The sequence below is a fragment of the Papio anubis genome, chromosome 2 (assembly GCF_008728515.1).
Source record: "Papio anubis isolate 15944 chromosome 2, Panubis1.0, whole genome shotgun sequence".
Classification (NCBI taxonomy): domain Eukaryota; kingdom Metazoa; phylum Chordata; class Mammalia; order Primates; family Cercopithecidae; genus Papio; species Papio anubis.
In genome coordinates, this window is record NC_044977.1 from 47,251,143 (window position 1) to 47,271,721 (window position 20,579).

A 20,579-nucleotide genomic window follows, 5' to 3' on the forward strand; every position below is an offset into this window, starting at 1 on the left:
CCTTCCTTCCTTCCTTCCCTCCCTCCCTCCCTCCCTCCCTCCCTCCTTCCTTCCTTCCTTCCTTCCTTCCTTCCTTCCTTCCTTCCTTCCTTCCTTTCCTCCCTGCCTTCCTCCCTCTCTCCCATCCTCTCTTCAGACTGTCACTAGAGCTATGACTCCCTGAGAAGCATGTGGTTTGAATCTTTTTGGGGGAAGGTGAGGCATACCTTCTCATCATCATATACAAGAGACTGTGTGGAACACCATGCACAGGAACAAATGGTCAGCGTTAGCCTGGGAGCAAGGCATGTTAGCAGACAGCCACAAAGGTCAGCTTGGGCCAGCTGCAAGTGGAGGGACACACAGCACACAGCTCTTCTTACAGCTTCAAACACACAGAGAACAATGTCACCCCGTTTCACTCGCCGACCACCGCTGCATCCCCACCCCCATCCCCTAATGAACAAGGCTATGTGAAATGAAAAGAACCTCCTACCAACAAGAACCTTGGATGACCCTGCAATATGGGACAAGGGTCATCTTGTCATCTCAGCTGTAAAAATTTGCACCAGTAAAGACCATTTCCTCCGTGTATACAATGACCAATAGTTTGGTTTGCATTCATGGACAAAGTGCATCTGGGATTAAGATCTAAACCCAAAAGGTGCCAATAAATAGACAATGGTGGACAAAGGTTGCTATTCAGGAAGCAGCTTATTCTGCTATTTTTTTTCTTCGACTCTACTGCAAAATAAAGCCAGATTTGTATCAGCAGAACATTCTTACAGCAACTGGAAGAAATTATCCCTTAACGAAGCTGTTGAAAAACTCAACTGCAAGAATAGCAGCCGGCCTTGCCTCTTGCCATCAAAAGATCTTTTCTATTCGAACAGTATTTTTAAAAAGCCCTAAAGAAATGCCCTCTTTAAAAATAAAACAATTTGCTATGCTATCACAAAAGCAGAAGCATCAGAAGGAGAAATAACAGCTTCATACAAGAAAAAGAAACTTCTGAAAATTCTTAAAATGGACAAAATAACATACAGGTGCTACTAAAATGCAATAATCTGACTAAAAATAATGTCATTGCTAGAAAATGCATGGTAGGGCCCATTTTCTCAGAGTTTAAGAGTAAATTTTATGGAACAACAGACATAAGTCAAAGGTGCTTCACTTTTGATTCCTCCTTGTAGGGAGAGAGTGTGAGCTGATTCCTTCCTTCCCTTCAGCACAGTCACTCGTGATTCATATTGATTCATATTGTATGGTGGCGTCTGAAATGTAATCAGTTCATTGGCCACTGCTCCTTCTCCTCACTCCCCTCCTGGCTTATCCCAGGGCTGTGCCAACAAATGACCCGCAGCCTGCGGCGATCCCATGCGTCCTCCTTGCCACACAGCAGCCCCACCGTGTTCTGAGCTGAGAATATGCTAAAGGTGTGTGCTGTGAAGGAGAATCCCACATTCCCACACCCTCAATAACACCAGCTCCTTCTGCCATGACACCAGAGACACCTGGGAATCACCTTCCTTCTCCCTCTGCTGCCCATGCATCCTCAGGCACGGTCCCTGTTCATCTCTCCATCCCCCGCTACCACGAAGTGCTATGTCTTTGCCATGACTCGGCCTTCTTCGCCTTGCACCTAGATTACTATGAACCTCTCCATCTGGCTGGTTATTTGAGATACAAAGCTGGGACCCCTACACCCACCCTTTGGCTCATGCTTTTGTGTTTGGGTCCTCTCCCCCACGTGCCCTTTCCAAGGGTGGAACACCATCCAGGCCACGAGACAGAAGGGCAAGTAGGAGCTGCAACCCAGCCCACACTTTGCTCATCAACTCACGGGGCAGCCTCTGCCCAGTAGGCACTTCTGTCTGATTTGCACAAAGGCTCTGCATGGCATAGCAGCAGCCCTGCCTCTAGGTCCTGGCTGCATCATATTATAATTATCCACGTGTTGGTCCATCCCCACCCCTTCATCAGATACATGATCTTTGCCACCCTTTCCCCACCCTGGCACCCAAGGACCATGTAGACATCAATAAGGAAGTATTTGCTGAATGAATTGCTGCTTTGGATCCTGGGAGAGGAGAGCAAGGAGCCGTATGGGGGAGCCACAGAGCTGCATGCGAGGGGCGCTGAGTGGGAGCCAGGCCGTCCTCACCCTTGCAGAGACTGACAGAGCGGAGTTCAAAATGGCCACCTGAAGGGACAATAAGTTGTGTGATTTAACTGACCCCAGGGACCATCTGTGCTACACCAGCTGGTTGGTGATGCGGGAACACCTGGTCGCAGGTGGCATGAGTTCAGAAGGGCCACAGGGTTCAGCAGCTGCGGCCTGGGGAGATGGAAATTCACACTCCCTTCTACGCTCAAAGAAGAAAACAGGACGTGCAGAAGGCTTCCCAGAACACTGAACAAACCCCCAAAGCAGGGGGTGCGAGAGAGAAAGCACTAAACAGCCGGCTGACAACCTGGTTAGAAAACCTAAGGGCGGGGAAAGAAAAGCCAGTCCCACCTTTGAGGACAAAGTCTCCGGAAGGCCGTGGGGATGGAATTATGTCCAAGCAGATGGTGAAAATTCTTCACCTCCGGATGGATCCAGATGGCTGGGAGGGGCCCTTATTTCCTAGAGCCACAGGTGCCACACCCGTGTCTGACTGGGGGCTGATGTGAGGAGGACATTACAAGGACGCAAGAAGGGGGGATGTTCTATACCACTTAAATCTACCCAGGCCTCAGGGCATGGCCTCTCCTCCAGGTAAACTGGCATAGGTGGTGGAAGTGCCTGAGGATGGCACTGCCCATTGCTGCAGACACACACAGGGAGTGAAGACTTCATGGAGAAAGGGATCAACATGGGCCTGGAACAGGAGGGCTGTGATGGGGGCCATCACTGAGCCCCACTCCAGGAGCAAGGGAAGGAACAGCAGGAGTGGGGAGCCCTGTCTTATTGGTTCTAGATCCACTGAAAGCGGCCACAGTTCTGAGAACTTGGGCAGGTTCCAGAAACGATGCCAGATCTCCCTTGCTAGTTCCTCCCCTGCCTGTGTTCCCCTTGCAGCACCTAGCTCCACGTCACCGGCAGGAAATTCCTGAAAGCCATGCAGGCTGCACCTGGCCCCGAGGCAGCTCAGACCGATGGAGCAGACCAGGTGGGAGAGGAGGGAGCCATGGGGAGGGGGTGGTTACAAAGTTCCTGGAGGGAAAAAGCCACGTGACCGAGGTCTGAGGCGAGAAAGGACTAAAAGGCAAGGCCAATAAGGTTCAGAGAAAGGGCTTCTGTTCCAGAAGGTCTCCATAAATGCAGGCAAATTGGGAACAAAATGCAAAACAGAGATTTAAAGGAGGAAGCACTTGCTGGAGGCCTGAGGGCAGGGCTCTGGAGGAAGTGGGGAGGGCTGGCCTCCCAGGGATGTGCCTTGGGACACCAGCGAGGGAGGGACAATCAAACTTTGAGCCAGTTCCTTCAATACACCAGTTGTTATCATCTTAACAGAAGCTACAGAAAAGAAAGTGGGCCAGTTCTTCAGAGTTGAGGGGCTGCCGGGAAGGCCAAGTGCGCGAGCGGACGGGTGCACTAGCGCTAGAGAAAGATGGGAGTGAGATGTGTCCACTCGGTACCCCTCTACTCAGCACCTCCTTCACACCGGTCCTTGCAGATGAACAGCAAATATGGTCTGCTCCATACCTTGAACTCACTGCCTGGGAGGGGTCAGAGTTGTACAATCATATAATTACAGCCTGCTCTCCCTCTCCAGCCTTCCTGGTCATTCCAGTGTCAAATGAGGATACTTTCGGAGTCTAAGTCATCAAATTGCACATTGTTTTCACACCACACCCTTTCCCCCACCCAAGCACTGCCATTCAGTCATTCTCATGGGTAAGGAATTCTCACAGTTAACTTCCAGGTGTCCTTTCTATGAACTGAGAGCCACTTGGTGGGCTGAATTCAAAGGTGCTAAATATTTCTCAAAGAGGCACAAGAGCAACCGTGACTTCCTAGCTCAAGAGCCCACAAAGCAGCTCGCCCTCACCCATGGGCCAGTCTCCATCACCCTGTGATAGCATCAGTGGACATTTGCTCATGATCCAGTACCCATTTTTTTTTTTTTTTGAGATGGAGTCTCACTCTGTCACCCAGGCTGGAGTGCAGTGGCGCAATCTCGGCTCACTGCAACCTCTGCCTCCTGGGTTCAAGCGATTCTCCTGCCTCAACCTCCCGAGTAGCCGGGACTACAGGCGTCTGCCACCACACCTGGGTAATTTTTTGTATTTTTAGTAAAGAGGGAGTTTCACCACTTTTGGCCAGACTGGTCTCGAACTCCTGACCTCAGGTGATCCACCCACCTCGGCCTTCCAATGTGTTGGGATTACAGGTGTGAGTCACTGTACCCAGCCAATATTTTTAAATTCCAGCATGCTGAATTGGATGAGGCAGCTAGTCAGCCAAGGGCATAAATTCCGCTTTTTCGTTGTTGTCGTTGTTTTCAGAATAGACACATATCTCTGATCTATTTTTTTTTTTTTAAGAGACAGAATTTCAACATGTCGCCCAGGCTGGTCTCAAACTCCTGGTCTCAAGGCATTTCCCACCTCTGTCTCTGGAGTTTCTGGGCCACAGATGTGTACCACTGAACCCAGGTCATTTCCCACTTTTAATATATCATGAGCAAACGATTAGGGAGAATTCACTATTCTCTTCCTCTTTACCCTAGGAAGTGATCTTTACCCCAACTCAAAATCTAAAAATTTATCAGGAAAACACTACCTATAAACACAAAATCTGTCCTGCTTGGTGGTGTAAGGAGAACCACTGGATTTGGTCCACGTCAGAAGAATGTGGACCAAATCCCCCCCCCCCCCCCCCCCCCCACTGCCAGCAGGGGTCATTTGTAGAAAGATACTTTGTAACATTGGACTTCTGTTTCCTCATCTGTAAAAATGGGAATAGTAAGAATAATAATACTTGTCTCACAGATTGATGTGAAGGTAAAATGAGATCATGTGTGCACAGAATCTAGTCCAGACCCTAGAACATACTTGGCACTCAATTAATATGAGATAATTCTGCCATGCCTTAAGTATAAGATTTGTTATTACTGTAAATACTACAGCATGAATTTGCCTTGGCACTGCCAAATGGAGTTTAAGCTCTGATTCCTGATGATGAAATACAGAGACTCTGGCCTGCTATGTTAAAAACAGCACTGACGGTAAAGGCTAACCCAAGACATGCTTTCTCTTTCTCAGGGTCCAGTCTGAGGAGGCTGGTGTTTGTACGACAGAATTTGCTTCCATAAAGCGGGTTAAGCCAGGTTCCCAGTGCAGCGGCTGACACCTGTGGCTTGGTGTTGCTCTGAGCCACCTGCAGAGCCAGTTCTGGAACCCAGCAGGTCCTCTGAGGGCAATATGTCCTTGTAGGTGCTCATGGCAGGCTCCAGGAGCTGGAGGTAACTGATTGGCCAGAAAATCCACCCAAACCAGTACTGACTAACTGAGGCTGGCACAGATCCTTCTGCATAATAAGATATCCACGGGCCCCCGGGGTGGCTTCTGAGGTCCCGAGGGCCTCTATGAGAAAGAGAGCAGAGGCGGGGCTGGAGATGAGGTGCTCTTAACCCAGGTTTTGCCCACAGTTGGTAGAGTAGTGGGGGAGGGTTCAGTCTCCTCTTTTTTAGCCCCTTGCTTTTCCTCCCTTCTTTCTTCCTAACTGGGAAGAGGCAGGATTGCACAAAGCCAGGCCCTGGTTTTGCTGAAGAGGGGTAAAGAGACTGGGGGGAAAGATTGAAGCCCTGGTGACTTGAGGTCCCCTCCCTCTTCCTAAAAGCAGAATGAATGATTCTGTGCAGGCAATAATAATAATACTTATTATAATGATGCTGCGGGGGTCTCCCAGATCATGCAAGAGGGCAGGCATGCTGAGCAGCTGCTCTCGGTTATGAAGATACAGAGGTGTTTCATGCTGGCTGGCACAAACATCTGCCCTGAGCCCCCACACTAGGATCCCCAAGACTGCCCCAAGATCCAGCAAGCACAGGGTTAACATGAGTCATGGCAAGGGGCCTCCAGGACCTCCACATCATCTCCAGGGGCTGGAGGCAGGGCAGGTAAGACCTTAGCCAGCCCCTTCCTCTTTGGTAAACTGAGGAAAACACAACAGAAAGTGTTCATTGAGCCACACATGCTCATGGTTCTGTTGCTGTTTCTATTTCAGTAGTCCTGCCCTCAATATTTTTTTCCCTTGACCTTTTCTAGACCCATACGTTTCTTCCAAATTCTGGGGCCGAACTACCTCAACCATCCACCCCTGTTCTTAAGCCCATCAGCAACCACCATAAGGCGGACGCTGACATCCAAGAGGCAGCCCAGTTTAAATTAAGAAGTTGAGTTATCATTTCTAACTAGAGCAAAAGCAACGGAGCAGAGAGAGCTCCCTGCAATGCAACTTCAGCACAGAGATTGTGAAAACCACTCGCAGGCGAGGAGAGGGCAGGGCAGCCAACTTGACCATTTCTAACCCACTCACCCACCGCCCTCCCCCTGTGCCAGGACTGCAGAACCTCTTTATTTTTGTTGACTTCGAACTAGGACAACCTCACTACTTAACCAACAAAGCCCCCCAAGTCTGAGACTCAGATTAAAAACTTCTATTTTCAATTATTTGTCCTCTTTCTGTATATTGATCAAATTACCACAAACCACTAATCTGTTAGAAATTAATCCAAGATTGAGCAATTCTACAGCCAGTTAAGACAGAGTGGAGAATTAATGATTAATTAGCATCATAATGCTCGACAGCCCCCCACACTTCCTCTAATGCATATGCACGTACAGACACATTCTTTAAGAAATGTATTACCAGAACTGGTAGGAACCCTTCTCAGCACATTACACACTTCAAAACACTAGAGAGAAACCATAGTCAGTATGTATAGCTGCCCTGAAGCTGTGACTCTACGCCGGGTTTTAAAAGTCCGTATCTCTGTGTTTTTGATGTGAGGCTCCCTGAATCATACCTTGATGAAGACAGAGAAGAAATTTTACACCTGTGTGAGGGTTGGGTGATTACTGGAGCACAAAGAGAGACATGATCCAACCACACAATGATCCCTAGGAGACAAGAGGCCTACAAAACAGGTAAAATGTCCCTGGAACAGGAAATGTTCACTTGTCACCAGGCCAACTGGTTACCACAAATAAATTCTTTTTCCAAATAACACAAACAAGCAGGGTTTTCCTGCTTCATCCAAGAGGAGGGAGCAGCAGCAGGAGACCAACTGTCTTGTGTGTAGTCCCAATGCCTGCTTCTAATAGCAAGACAAATCCTTGATGGAAAATGTACAAAGTAATTGAGCAGGCAAGGAATCGGAAGGAAATACCCAGGCCCCTGTCTTCCTGGTGACACATGTATGCCATCTTCTGAAGCTCAGAAACAAGCAGGAAAAGAGAGCAAAGGTGAAGATATGTGTATTACTTCGGGTTTCTCATCCATCTAGGGGATTTTCTTTAATTGTTGGGTTTGATTTTAAATGAATGCCTGTACAACAGGAAATCAACTCCAGTACAAAAAATAAAGTCATGTGGAATTTTTGAAAATTGCCATACAGTAGGATCCATATCTGAGTTGTTATAATGGAAAAAGAATTCCTGCTTCTTAATTTAAAAATTATAAAGTATACATTTTAGCTTTGTTAACATTGCTCAGCCTAACGTTAAAATAGCAGGGGAAGTAGGTCATAGAGAAAGCGGCCCCGCCCCAGATGACACATGATAACGACCAGAGGAGAAGCAGGGGTCAAGCTCCCCTGTCACCTGGGGTGACTCTTTAAGGAAGACTTACTTGGGTGTGCCTGTGGGTTTCCAGTACCTGCAGAAGAGGTACTGTCCGTCTGCATTGACCAAGTGAGGGAGATCCTGGTAGGGAATGCTCTGTGGGGTCCGCCTGGGGGAACTTTCCTCTGGCATTCTGGAAGGGTCTTCAGATCCTAGAAGGAAAAGTGACATATTCCAAAGTCAGAAATATCTCAAGAACATGTATGGATAGGAGAGAAAAGCCTAGTTCAGAGTCAGTAACATTTTTTTAAAAGCAGTTTTAAAAACCCCTCCGTTTCAAAGGTTTAAAAAATACATATATTTCTTGCAAACCTCTCCAAGACTGAAAAATCCCATTTGTTCTTAAGAAAATGCTCACTTTATTTTTTAAGTGCCTCATTACAGCTTTTCCCCCTTCCCATCTGTGTTTATTTTAAATCATTTCAGGAAACTTCATCTTAAAGACTATTTTAGCTGTAATCAAGTGGAAATTACAGTCAGCTCTATGGGTACAAAGACCCAGCTGCAAGAAGACCCATCTATCTTAAAATCTCCAAGGAACAGTTTCAAGTGGGCACAGTAATGAGGTGGATGATACTCAGATTATTCCTCCCATCTGAAATTCCAAGGATACATGACAAACCTGTTTCCATTATGTGCTGGCGTTTGCATTCCACAACCACGACAGCCTGGAGAATCAGAACCAGGCAAACCCGGCTGTTCCCTCATCTAGGCGGCCCCAAGGCAGCATGAAGGCAGCTCCCGAGCCCTCTTCCCGCACCCAGACCCTGCCTTTCGTGCTGGGGCGCTCAGCCGGGAGCCTGCTTCCAGCTCCCACTGGCAGGCTCTCCGGGGCTCCCCTCCCTCCCCAGGGCGGGGAGCGGCGCTGCGAATCTCCACTACTAGTTCATGTCATCACTTTTCCTAAACAAATCGCTGGAGGGGCTCGGAGCAGGGAGGGGCCCGGGAAACTGGGAAACTAGCTCGGCGCACACCGAGGCACCTCGCAGACGCACAAATGCGGGTGCCCGAGGCAAAGTCGCCCCCAAGGTTTCTCACAAACTTTGCTTCCTGCGCGTCTCCGACAGTACAGGACATGTAGCCCCGCAGCTGTCATCGGAAATGCCCCTGGGAAAACCGGGGGGCGCTTCGCCGGTGTCTGCACCGGGGAAGGTGGGGACTAGAAAGATGGAGTTGATGGGGACAAGTTGGTTTGGGGGCTGGTGCGAGGGAGCAGGGAGGGCGCGCGCGCACACACACGCGCGCACACAAGGACACGCGCGCACACACACCGTGAACACACACACGCACACATGGGTAGCGGGAGCTCACGCCGGGTGTTTCCGGGACCCCGATGCTGCTCCCCACCCCTGACGGCGGCACCGGCGGGCTGGGGCGGGGGCCGGGAGGCAGTTACCGGGGCCACGAGCGCTGCTGTCGCGTTCCCCGAGCGCCGCGGATCTTCGTTCGCGGCGGGCTAGGGCCGGGACGAGCTGCGCGCGACCGGCTTCGCGGCGACAGGGTGCGGCGTCTGCGCCGCCACTTTATCCCCGGGCCGGCTCGGCGGCGGGGGCGGCCCGAGGTGGGTGGGGACGCGCGGGACCCGGCGGGCGGCGGGCGGCGCGGGGAGGCGGCGCCCGGGGCCCACGTGTGCCCGGCCCGCGGGGAGGAGCGGGGGCGCCGCCCGCCGACCCAGCCACGCACTCCTCTCCTCCCCGCCTCGTGGACAGCCGCGCCCCGGGGTGGCCGCCCGGGGACTATCAGGGAGGCCTGAACTGAGCTGGGTTCATCGGAGCCTCAGCGCAGGAGGACACACCACATCCCCGGGCACACGCGCGCACACATACCCACAGGCACCGCACGTACACAGACAACGCGCGCAGGGCCGCACACATACCACACGTGCACACATGTGCACTCCCAAAGTCACTACACTGCATGGACATACCGACACACATCCCAGAGATACTACATGCATACAGACACACACAGACCACACATGCATGCACACACACAGCCCCAGCGACACAGACACCTGACATCCACAGAGACACACAAACTCACTTAGATTCACATAGAAAGTAATGCAGAGACAGGCACAGACAACCCACAGAGACACAGACGTGCACAGACATCTGCAGACTACACACCTGGCCCACACATATACACAGACACACTCACATCATACACCTGCAATGATACACACACATCATACACACGCAGTCGTACACAGACACACTCACACCTCATGCAGTCAGACACATACAGTACTGGAGGGGGAATCAGTCGGGCGTGGTGGCACGCGCCTGTAGTCCCAGCTACTCAGGAGAATCGCTTGAACCCGGGAGGCGGAGGTTGCAGTGAGCGGAGACCACACCACTGCACTCCAGCCTGGGTGACAGAGTGAGACTCCATCTCGGGGGAAAAAAAAATGCTGGAGGGGGTCCACGTGACTCTCGGTAGTGTAAAAGCAGATGGTGTATGCCTACAAATGCCTTGTCCCTTCCCGGCAATCCCCAGCAACCCTCCCATGCCCAGTGGCTGTGACCCCCAGATAAAACCTCTGGTGCATCTACACAGGCCAGGGCACAGTCTGAGCTCTGTCCAGTATAACTAGCAACGTGGCCGTGGAGGATACGGCCACTGGACTGAGACTCCAGACCACCTGGGTTGAACATTAGCTCTTCCGCTTGCTCTTTGAGCCTCAGTCTACCACCTTCAACCTGTGAGTGATATACCTATGCCCCAGTGAAGTGTCCCTGACTCACACTGACCTCAAGAGGCCTTCCTGTCTTTCCTCCTCTGCAAAAAATTCTACACCATAGCAGCATTGAGAACTGTGTCTCAGCGTCACACTGTGTGTGTCCAATGAGGCCCAGGTTGTTGTAGAGCCTGTGGTCTAACTCGAGAAACAAAACAACAGCCTTTGAGCAGTGACTTGAGTTGTAGGCACTGCTGAGCGTGACTCACCCACTCTCTGGCCTCCGGCAGGCCACCACGCCTGGAGCAGAGGAGTGGCCAAGTGACTTCTGGTCCGGGCAGCTCTACAGAATCCATGCAAGAGAGGTTGAGGGGCAGCAGTCTCAGGGGCAGGAAGCTTGGGGGCTTCACTCAAAGCTGGAAACGCTAAGTGCACTGGATTTCTGTGGGTTATAATTCATTGAAAGGAAGGGTGGTTGGGGGTCTGATGGATGCTTTTATCAAGCCATTATTTCACATGCTCCTGGCTCTAACATTTCATGATTTAAAATACACAGCTTGAAAATTTGGAGGAGAGGCCGGGCTCAGTGGCTCATGCCTGTAATCCCAGCACTTTGGGAGGCCAGGTGGGTGGATCACCTGAGGTCAGGAGTTCGAGACCAGCCTGACCAACATGGTGAAACCCCATCTCTACTAAAAATACAAAAATTAGTTGGGTGTGATAGCAGACACCTGTAATCCCAGCTACTCAGGAGGCTGAGGCAGGAGAGCCAAACCCAGGAGGCGGAGGTTGCGGTGATTACACTCCAGCCTGAGTGAAAAAGCAAGGCTCTGTCTCAAAAAAAAAAGGTTTTGAGGAGAGCCTTAACTGAAGTTGTCAGAGGGATCTCAGTAGAAGTGACATTTGCAAACTTGAAGAGATCCCCAAAACTTGGTTATGGACAGAACTGAGACTGTGGTGTGTGGCCAGCCAACTGGGAATTTGGGACTTAAGAGACAGATCCTATTGTTCTGTATCTGGCTTTTTCTTGTAATTAAACTTATTCTGAGATAATTGTAGATTCTTATGCAGTTGTAACAAATAATACGGAGAGATGCTATGTGCCCTTTACTCAGTTTCCTGCTGTGGCAACTTCTCACAAACCACAGTAAATATCACAACAGGATACTGACACTGATGCAGTATCTGTAGTCAAGCTACAAAACGTCTCCATCCCACAAAGTGGCACCCTTTTATAGCCACATCCACTTCCCTCTCATCCTCACTTCCCTAGAACCCCTGGCAACCACTATTTTATTCTCCATTTCTAAAATTTTGTCATTTCAAGGATATTTTATGAATAGAATCATAAAGTACATAACCTCTAGGATTCACCTTTTCATTCAGCGTAATTCCAGGTGGTTGGGTGTAGCAGTCCACAGTATGGAAGTACCACAATGTGCCTAACAAGTCATCTGCTGAAGCATATCTGCGTTGTTTCCAGTTTTTGATGATTAAGAATAAAGCTACTGTAAACCTCCATGTTCAGGTTTTTGTGTGAACCTAAGTCTTCATTTCTCTGAGATGAGGGCCCAGGAGTGCAATTGCTGAGCTGTATGGAAATTGTGAGTTTTTAAAGAGAATGCCAAAATGTTTTCCAGAGTGACTGTAGTATTTTACATTCCCACCAGCAGTGTAGGAGAGATCCAGTCTCTCAGCATTCATGTCAGCATGTAGTGTTGTCACCATTTTAAAAATTTTAATCTTTCTGTTAAGTGTGTAGTGATGATATTTCACTATGGTCTTTAATTTGCTTTTGCCTAATGGCTAGTGTTATTTCATGTGCTTATTTGCCATCTATAGATCCCATTCAGTGAAATGTCTCTTCTTGTCTTTTGGCTATTTTCTTGCCCCCCCCACCCCCCCTTTTTTTTTCCTGAGACTGAGCCTCACTCTGTAGCCCAAGCTGAAGTGCCGTGGCGCCTTCTTGGTTCACTGCAACCTCCACCTCCCAGGCTCAAGCAATTCTCATGCCTCAGCCTCCCGAGTAGCTGGGATTACAGGTGCAGGCCACCATACCTGGCTAATTTTTTGTATTTTAGTAGAGATGGGGTTTCATCATGTTGTCCAGGGTAGTCTCAAATTCCTGAGCTCAGGTGATCCACCTGGCCTCAGCCTCCCAAAGTGCTAGAATTACAGGCATGAGCCACCATGCCCATCATTTAGGCTATTTCCTTCCTTCCTTCCTTCCTTCCTTCCTTCCTTCCTTCCTTCCTTCCTTCCTTCCTTCCTTCCTTTCTTTCTTTCTTTCCTTCTTTTTTTTTTTTTCTTTTTTTTTTTTTTTTTTTTTTTTTTTTTTTTTTTTTGAGACAGGGTCTCACTCTGTCACCCAGTCTGGAGTGCAGTGGTACGATCTCCTCTCACTGCAGCCTTTTGGCTATTTTCTAATTGTTTGCTTGTTGATTTTTTACTGTTGAGTTTTGAGAGTTCTTGGTATATTCTAGACATTAGTCTACTAGATACTAGATATGTGATTTGCAAATATTTTCTTCCAGTCTGTAACTTGTCTTTTAATCCTTTTAACAAGGTCTTTTGCAGAGTAAAAGTTTTCATTTTGATCAGAAACAATTTATCAATTTTTTGTTTTATGGATTATGCATTTGATGTCAAGTCTAAGAACTCTGTGTAGTCTTACCTCAAGAGATTTTTTCCTGTTTTTCTCTAAAAGTTATATAGATTTACATTTTATGCTTAAGTCTGTAACCTACTTTGAATTACTTTTTGTCTGGAGTGTGAGATTTAGATCAAGGTTCATTTGTCTCTACATGTCCCATTGCTCCAGCACAGTTTGTTTGAAAGGCTGCCTTTCCTCCATTGAATTGCTTTTGCACATTTGTAAAATTCAACTGGCCTGCTTGTACAGGTCTATTTCTGGGTTCTCTATTTTGTTTCCTTGGTCTGTGTCTATTCCTCCACCAATACCACACAGTCTTGATTATTGAAGTTCTCTATAAATCTTGAAATTGAATAGGCTGGTTGCTCTCACTTTATTCTTCTTTTACAAGACCTTTTTTTTTTTTTTTTTTTGGTAGAGAAGAAATCTCTCCATGTTGTCCAGGCTGGTCTTGAACTCCTGGCCTTATGCTGCCCTCCCACTGTGACCTCCCAATGCACTGGGATTATAAGTATGAGCTACCACACTCAGTCTACAAGATTCTTTTAACTATTCTAGTTCCTTCACCTTTCAATATAAATTTTAAAATAATCTTGTTTATATTCATTAAAAATCTTGCTGGGATTATTATAGGAATTTCATTAAACATGTATATTTTTCAAGAACTGACATTTTTACTATTAAGTCTTCCAATCCATGAACATGGGTATATACGTCCATTTATTTAGTTGTTCTTTGATTCCTTTCATAAATGTTGCATAGTTTTCAGCATACAAGTTCTATACACATTTGGTCAAATTTATACCTTTTTAAAAATAAGTAATTACAAATGTTAGGTATATTTAATTTCAGTTTCCACATGTTAATTTCTAGCATATAGAGATAAAATTGATTTTTGTATGTTGATCTTGTATCCTGTAATCTTGTTGAACTCACTTATTAAATACAGAGATAGGGTTCTTTTTTTTTTTCCTGTTGGCATCTATTGTCTTCTGTAATCCAGGAGGGTTTGGGTTTTTGGTGTTTGGTTTTATTTGTAGCTTACTTGGGGTTTTCTACATAAAACATCATTATGTTTGAAGTGAGTTTCTTGTAGACAACATATACTTGTATCATTTTTAAAAATCCATTCTGCCAATGTCTGTCTTTTAGTTGGTATATTTAGACCATTTACCTTTAATGTAGTTATCGTATTGTTATGTTTTAAGTCTGCCATTTTATTTTTATTTCTGTTCTCTTAATTTTTTTTATCTGTTTTCTTTTTCTTTTCTTCTTCTGGGTTACTTGCACAGGAATTTTTTCTTGTTTTGTTTTGTTTGATTTGGTTTGGTTTTGAGACAGAGTCTTGCTCCGTCGCCCAGGCTGGAGTACAATGGTGACATCTTGGCTCACTGCAACCTCTGCCTCCCGGGTTCAAGCAATTCTCATGTCTCAGCCTCCCAAGTCTGGCTAATTTTTGTATTTTTAGTAGAGATGAGGTTTCACTATATTGGTCAGGCTGGTCTCGAACTCCTGACCTCAGGTGATCCACTGGCCTTGGCCTCCCAAAGTGTTGGGATTACAGGCCTGAGCTACCATGCCCAGCCTGTTTTGTTTTGTTTTGTTTTTGAGACAGGGTCTCACTCTGTTGCCCAGCCTGGAGTGCCATGATGTGATCACAGCTCACTGCAGCCCCAACTTTCTAGATTAAGTCATCCTCCCACCTCAGCCTCCTGAGTAGCTGGTACTACAGATGTGTGCCACTGTGCCCAGCTAATTGTTTTTTTTCTTGGCAAAGATAGGGTTTCACTATGTTGCCCTGGCTGTTCTCAAACTCCTAGGCTCTGAGCCTGCCTGCCTTGGCCTACCAAAGTGCTGGATAATTATAGGCATGAGCCACCAGGCCTGGCCAGGAACATTTTAAAATTCCAGTTTTATTTATTTAGACTGTGTTTGAGTGTATTTCTTTGTATAGACTTTTTATTGGTCGCTCTATGTACTGCATTTTATGTATCACATCTTACTGATGTCACTTTACTAGTTCTAATGCAATATAAAAACCTAACATCTTATGTCCCTTTACTCTGCACCATTTATACTCTAATTGCCTTAACTATTTTCTCTACAAACTCTGAGAATCACATCAGATAGTATTAAAATTTTTGCTTCAACCATCAAATATAATTTAGAAAAGAGGAGAATAAAAGTCTATTTTATTTGCCCATAGTTTTGTTCACTGTGTTCTTTCTTCCTGATAGTACAAGTTTTCTTCTTTTATCATTTCTTTTCCGTTTAGATAAATTCCTTGAGCCATTCTTATGGGTCTGCTGGCAAAAATTTTCTTAGTTTTGCTTTGTCTGAAAATATCTTGATTCCCCTTCATTCCTGAAGCATATTTTCACTAGATAAAGAATTCTGGTTTAAAAATTATTTTCTTTCAGCATTTGAAAAATATTGTGCCACTGCATTCTGGCCTTAATGCTATCTGATAAGATATCCATTGTCATTCAAATTTTTTTTCCTTATAGGAAACATGCAATTTATCTTTCCCTGCTGTCGAGATTTTTTTCTTTGTCTTTAGCTTTCAGAAGTTTGACTATGATGTTTCTTGCTATGGGTTTCTTTGGGTATATTTTATTTGGAATTCATTCAGCTTTTTAATTTATAGTTTTTTTGTTTTTTTTGTTTTTTTTGTTTTTGGTCTCCTGACAAATTTGAGACATTTTCAGCCATTACTTATTTGAGCACTTTTTCAGCCTCACCCTCTTTTCTCTTCTCTTTTTGGGACTCTGATGACATGAATGTTTGAGCTTTTCTTATAGTTCCATAGGTCCCTGAGGGCTCTGTTCATTTTGGGGTTTTTTGGTGTTTTTTTTTAATCCTATTTTATCTCTGTTATTCAGATGAGTCATTTCTATTGTCTTATGTTCCAGCTTATTGAACTGTCCCCTCTATTTCACTTTTGAGCCCATCCATTGAGCTTTTTATTTCAGTTATTGTATTTTTCAACTCGAAAATTTCCATTTGGTTCTTTATATCTTCTATTTCTTTGCTAAGAATGTCTATCCCTTTGCTGAGACTTTTTATTTTTCATTTGTTTCAGGCATGTTTATAATTGCCTGTTGGAGCACTTTTTATTCTGGCTGCTTTAAAAATCTGTTTGTTTGTTTTTCTGTTGGCATCTATTGTCTTCTCTAATCCAGTGTTAGATCTTTCTGGTTCTTGATAAGATAAATGATTTTCTATTGAAATTTGGTTGTTTTTGTATTATGTCATCAAACTCTGGATCTTATTTAAACCTTTTGTTTTACCTGTTTTTCTCTAGAGTCACAGATGTGTGAGGCAAAACAAAAAACCCAAGGAACTCACCATTATGTTGTTCCTCAGGTCCTGAGGTCCACAGCAGGTTTGGCTTTTATCTCTACCTTTCAGCATCCTCTTACATTGGTTTTATACATAATGTCCAGGGTTTTTAGTCATACTTAGTGGGAAAAGTAGGGAAAAGCACATCTACTCCACCTTTGCAGATGTAGAAGTCTTGTATCTGGCTTTTTACTTCAGTAGGGAAATCAGTGGGCCACCAGGCCCCTACTTGCCCATGTGTCCACCTAGATCTCTAGGGCAGGATTATTCTAGATGCAGTGATCTCCAGGACAAGTGCTGGTTGTTAGGCTCTGCTCCTACAGCCTGGGATGAAAAGGTAAGGGTTGCAATTCAAGTAAAGGTGGCATCTTTCTGCCCCCACAAGTTGATATGATTTGGGTCTGTGTCCCCACCAAATCTCATTTTGAACTGTAATCCTCCATGTTGAAAGTGGGGCCTGGTGGGAGGTGAATGCATCATGAGGGTGGATTTCTCATGAATGGTTTAGTGCCATTCCCCCTTGGTATTGTCTTGGTGATAGTGAGTGAGTTCTTGTGAGATCTGGTTGTTTAAAAGTGTGTAGCACCTTTCCCTCTCTCTTGTTTCTACTCTGACCGTGTAGGATGTGCCTGCTTTCCCTTCACATTCTGCCATGATTGAAAGTTTCCTGAGGCCTCCTAGAAGCAGAAGCCACTATGCTTCCTGTATAGCCTGCAGAATCATGACTCAATTAAACCTCTTTTCTTTATAAATTACCCAGTCTCAGGTATTTCTTTATAGCAGCATGAGAATGGGCTAAAACACAAATGTTCTTGTGTGGCCTTCAGAGATGCTCTGAGGTTTGAGGAGAGTGGAACACACTGGAAATACCTGTGAAGAGAAAAGGAGAAAGGGCAAGCTAGGAGACAGTAAGAAGACCAAGAGTTTCTCTTATTAGCAGTTTTAATATATGTGAATATTGCACAAGAATTTAGGTGGTTGTATACTTCAATTATAAACCACTTCTAATGGGAAAGGAGTGGAGGCTGGGAATGAAAATGGTACGGAAAGTGAATGATAGAGAAAAAGCAAGACTGTACCATCAAACTTAAGGGAAAATAAAGTTGGGCAAAAATACATAAGCTTCAGAAGCAAGTTCCACTGACTAGTGGTGCTACTTCCTGGTGAGTTACTATACTTTGCTAAGCCTGCCTCCTCACCTGAAACAGGGGAATGTGGATAGGAATACCCTCTCTAGGGCCTTGGCCAAGAAGGACTGAACATGTCTAGGGAGAAATCAACATGGTGCTTGGTGGCTAGTCAGCTTGCATTAAGTCAAGGGTGGCAGCTTGGGGGCCTTCACGTTAAGTCTGACCCAATAAAAATTATTTCTATATCTGAAATGGTTTTTTAAATGTGGGTTTTAAAAATTGGTGATTTCACATGCAAATCCAGATTCCTAGCTTTTCTCAAAGAGCTGAAGGATATGGTCACACTGGTCTGTTAGTGTTGGATGATGGGTTGAGCATAAAGTGCCTGCAGGGGCAGCTGGATTTGAGGATCTGGAGCTGAAGAAGAAGGTCAGACTGGAGACAGAGATGTAGGCATTGGCCAGAAATGGCCCTTGCGGCTGTGGGGGAGAGTGTGCTGACCCAGGAGAGTGGGCAGGTAGAGGTGTGACCTGGCAGCCTGCATACTGCACCTGGTCAGCAGGAGATTTGGCCTGCACAGTGCTTTATTGATATTTGGTTGAATTAGTAGCCAGTTTCTGAAAATCATGGCATTTCACATAGCAACGCTGGTTGTGTAAAAGGCCAAAGGTCTGGCAACATGGGTTTCCATCTGGACTGGCAGTGGCCTGCACTGCGGCTGGGGGGAGGCTGCCCCCTGCAGGCGGTGCATGCATCTGTCTATTGGCCCACTGCTCTGCCTGGCCCACCTCCAAAAAAGCTAACTCTCAGATTTCTGGTTTATTTTACTGGGTGGAACTTTTCTGATTTGTGAAACATGAAGGAAGAAGGGGAAGTTTTGATGGTGATAGGCAGAGGTGTGATGTCCAATTCATTCTAGGCTTTCTGAGTTCTCCATGACAGCTAAGTGGAGGGGCCTGATTGCCAATGGAAGATGCAGCAGGATGCTCAAGATGGAGATGAAGGTTTGGAAGCCATTGGCCATTTATTAGCACTGAAATCATGGGAATGAATTCAATTGCCCAGGGGATGTAGACTGGAAGGATAAGCAGGCCTAGGAGAGATCATCGTGAGGAGGAGGAGAGTGCAAAGGTGATGGAGACAGAGGTGGATGATCCAGAAGGTGTGACTGCAGAGAATCCAAAATTGCAGCATGTTCCAAGAAGAAGATGTGGCCAAAAGAGTCTAATAGCTCCCAGCAGTCAAGCAAAGGACAAACTGAGAAATGTGCAATTGACTTAATGACAAGGTCATTTTTGACCCTGGAGAGAACCCAGTTCATGGATTAATCAGGGTAGAGATCAGCTTGTGCTGATGTATGAAGTGAGTGGACAATAAGTGGAGACAGCAAGTGTAGATAACCCTTTCAAGATATCTTCTGTGGAGTAGAGGTAAGAATGCAGTGGCAAGGACAATGGACATTCGAGGCAGACAGCCTGGGTTCAAATACCAGCTCTGCTAATGTTTAACTACATGATCTTGGGCATGTCACTTACCCTCTTTATATCTCTGTGAAACAAGGTGAATTAAGATTATTGTCTATTTCACGGGACTAAATGGAATAATGCTGGTCAAGTACTTAGCACAACGCCTAGCACATGGTAAGAAGAGTGCAATAAAATTTTGTTGCTATTAACTTAAGGTGATAGATGCATGTGTTAAAAATTCAAATGAGAACCAAAATGTTAACAGTGAATTTTGAGTCTCCATCCCGTCCCTGTGCCTTGGTTCCTGTCCCAGGCTCTGTGTGGCCTTCCAGAGATCCTGTGAGGTTTGAGGAGAGTGGGACTTCACTGGAAATACCTGTGAAGAGAAAGGGAGAAAGAGCAAGCCAGGAGACAGTAAGATGCAAAGGCATCAGGGGAATGAAAGTAACTGGCTTCCTGGAGACTCCAGTAGCCAGGCTGCTTAAAGAGGCAAGACATGAACTGGAGAGAGCTCGAGAAACATCTCCTCAGCAGGGGTGGAGATTTGTTGCATCAGTGGCCGCAGTAAATGGCCTGCTTGTTCCCATGCTCTTTGTACTGACTTGGAAGCTCTTCCCATCAAGAGGTGAAGTCTAGTTCCCATGCCTTGAACCTGCATTGGCCTTGACTTGTTTTGGCCAACAGGGTGTGGTGGAAATGACACTGTGCCAGTTCTTGATGTAAGGCATCAAGAAGCCTTAGGTGTCAGTCTTTCTTCACTCACCCCAACCCTTTCCTTTGTCATGTAAACCAGCCCGGGCTAGCTTGATGGAGTGATGAGGCCCATGGAGGAAGCCAAGGCTCTCCATCAGACAAGCAACCAATCCCCAGAAGCAGATCTGCCCTTGTGACCTGCAGCTGCCCACAGATGCATAAGGGTGCCCAGCAGAGACCAAAAGAACCACCCAGCTGAGCCCGGCCCATGTTGCTGCCCCACAGAATCATGAGATAAATAAGTGGTTATTGTTTTAAGCTGCTAAGTGTTGGGGTGACGTTATGCTGCAGCTGCTAGCTGGTGCAGCAGGTTGTGCATTGCATTTGCCATCTCACACATTATGGTTATCCCATCTCTACAATCACTGTGGGACCTGGGAGGTGGAATTCAACAGTTCTAAATCAAAAGATGTTTAAAATTACTGAAAATTTGGATAGAAGAAGAGAAAGGAAAGAAGTACTTTGTATGACATATAATATCTTGTAGAAGAAAGTTTACACGTGACAGACAGAACAATCAAATTAATCAAATAGGATGTACTCGGTGCTATAACTAGAGATCATAAATGTTCTTAATGTTGATATGGCAGGATTTATTGACTCCATTATTCTACCTTGTTGAAGTGTGTAGGAAAATTTTCCCCAAATCATTTCTACCTTGGCACACTTTAGCAATTTTTCCATGAAGACTTTAGTTCTTTCTGCATAAATTCTTTCTGCATAGGAGATTTGGGGCCATT

The 20,579-nt window shown here is 46.0% G+C and overlaps 1 protein-coding gene across 6 annotated transcripts in view; it reads right to left on the reverse strand.

The window, feature by feature from the left end:
* Positions 1 to 9,551, reverse strand: part of MGLL (monoglyceride lipase) — a 136,815-nt gene extending 127,264 nt beyond the window's left edge. For 2 of the 6 annotated variants that reach the window (XM_009181380.2, XM_009181377.2), the window contains exons 1-2: positions 9,212 to 9,551; positions 7,823 to 7,967 (exon numbers count right to left, since the gene is read on the reverse strand). In XM_009181380.2, the coding sequence (XP_009179644.1) occupies positions 7,823 to 7,947 (125 nt within the window). In that variant the 5' untranslated portion in view covers positions 7,948 to 7,967; positions 9,212 to 9,551. The other 4 variants (XM_003906915.5, XM_009181376.2, XM_009181379.3 and 1 more) reach the window with 4 other exon arrangements.
* Positions 9,552 to 20,579: the final 11,028 nt, after the last annotated feature.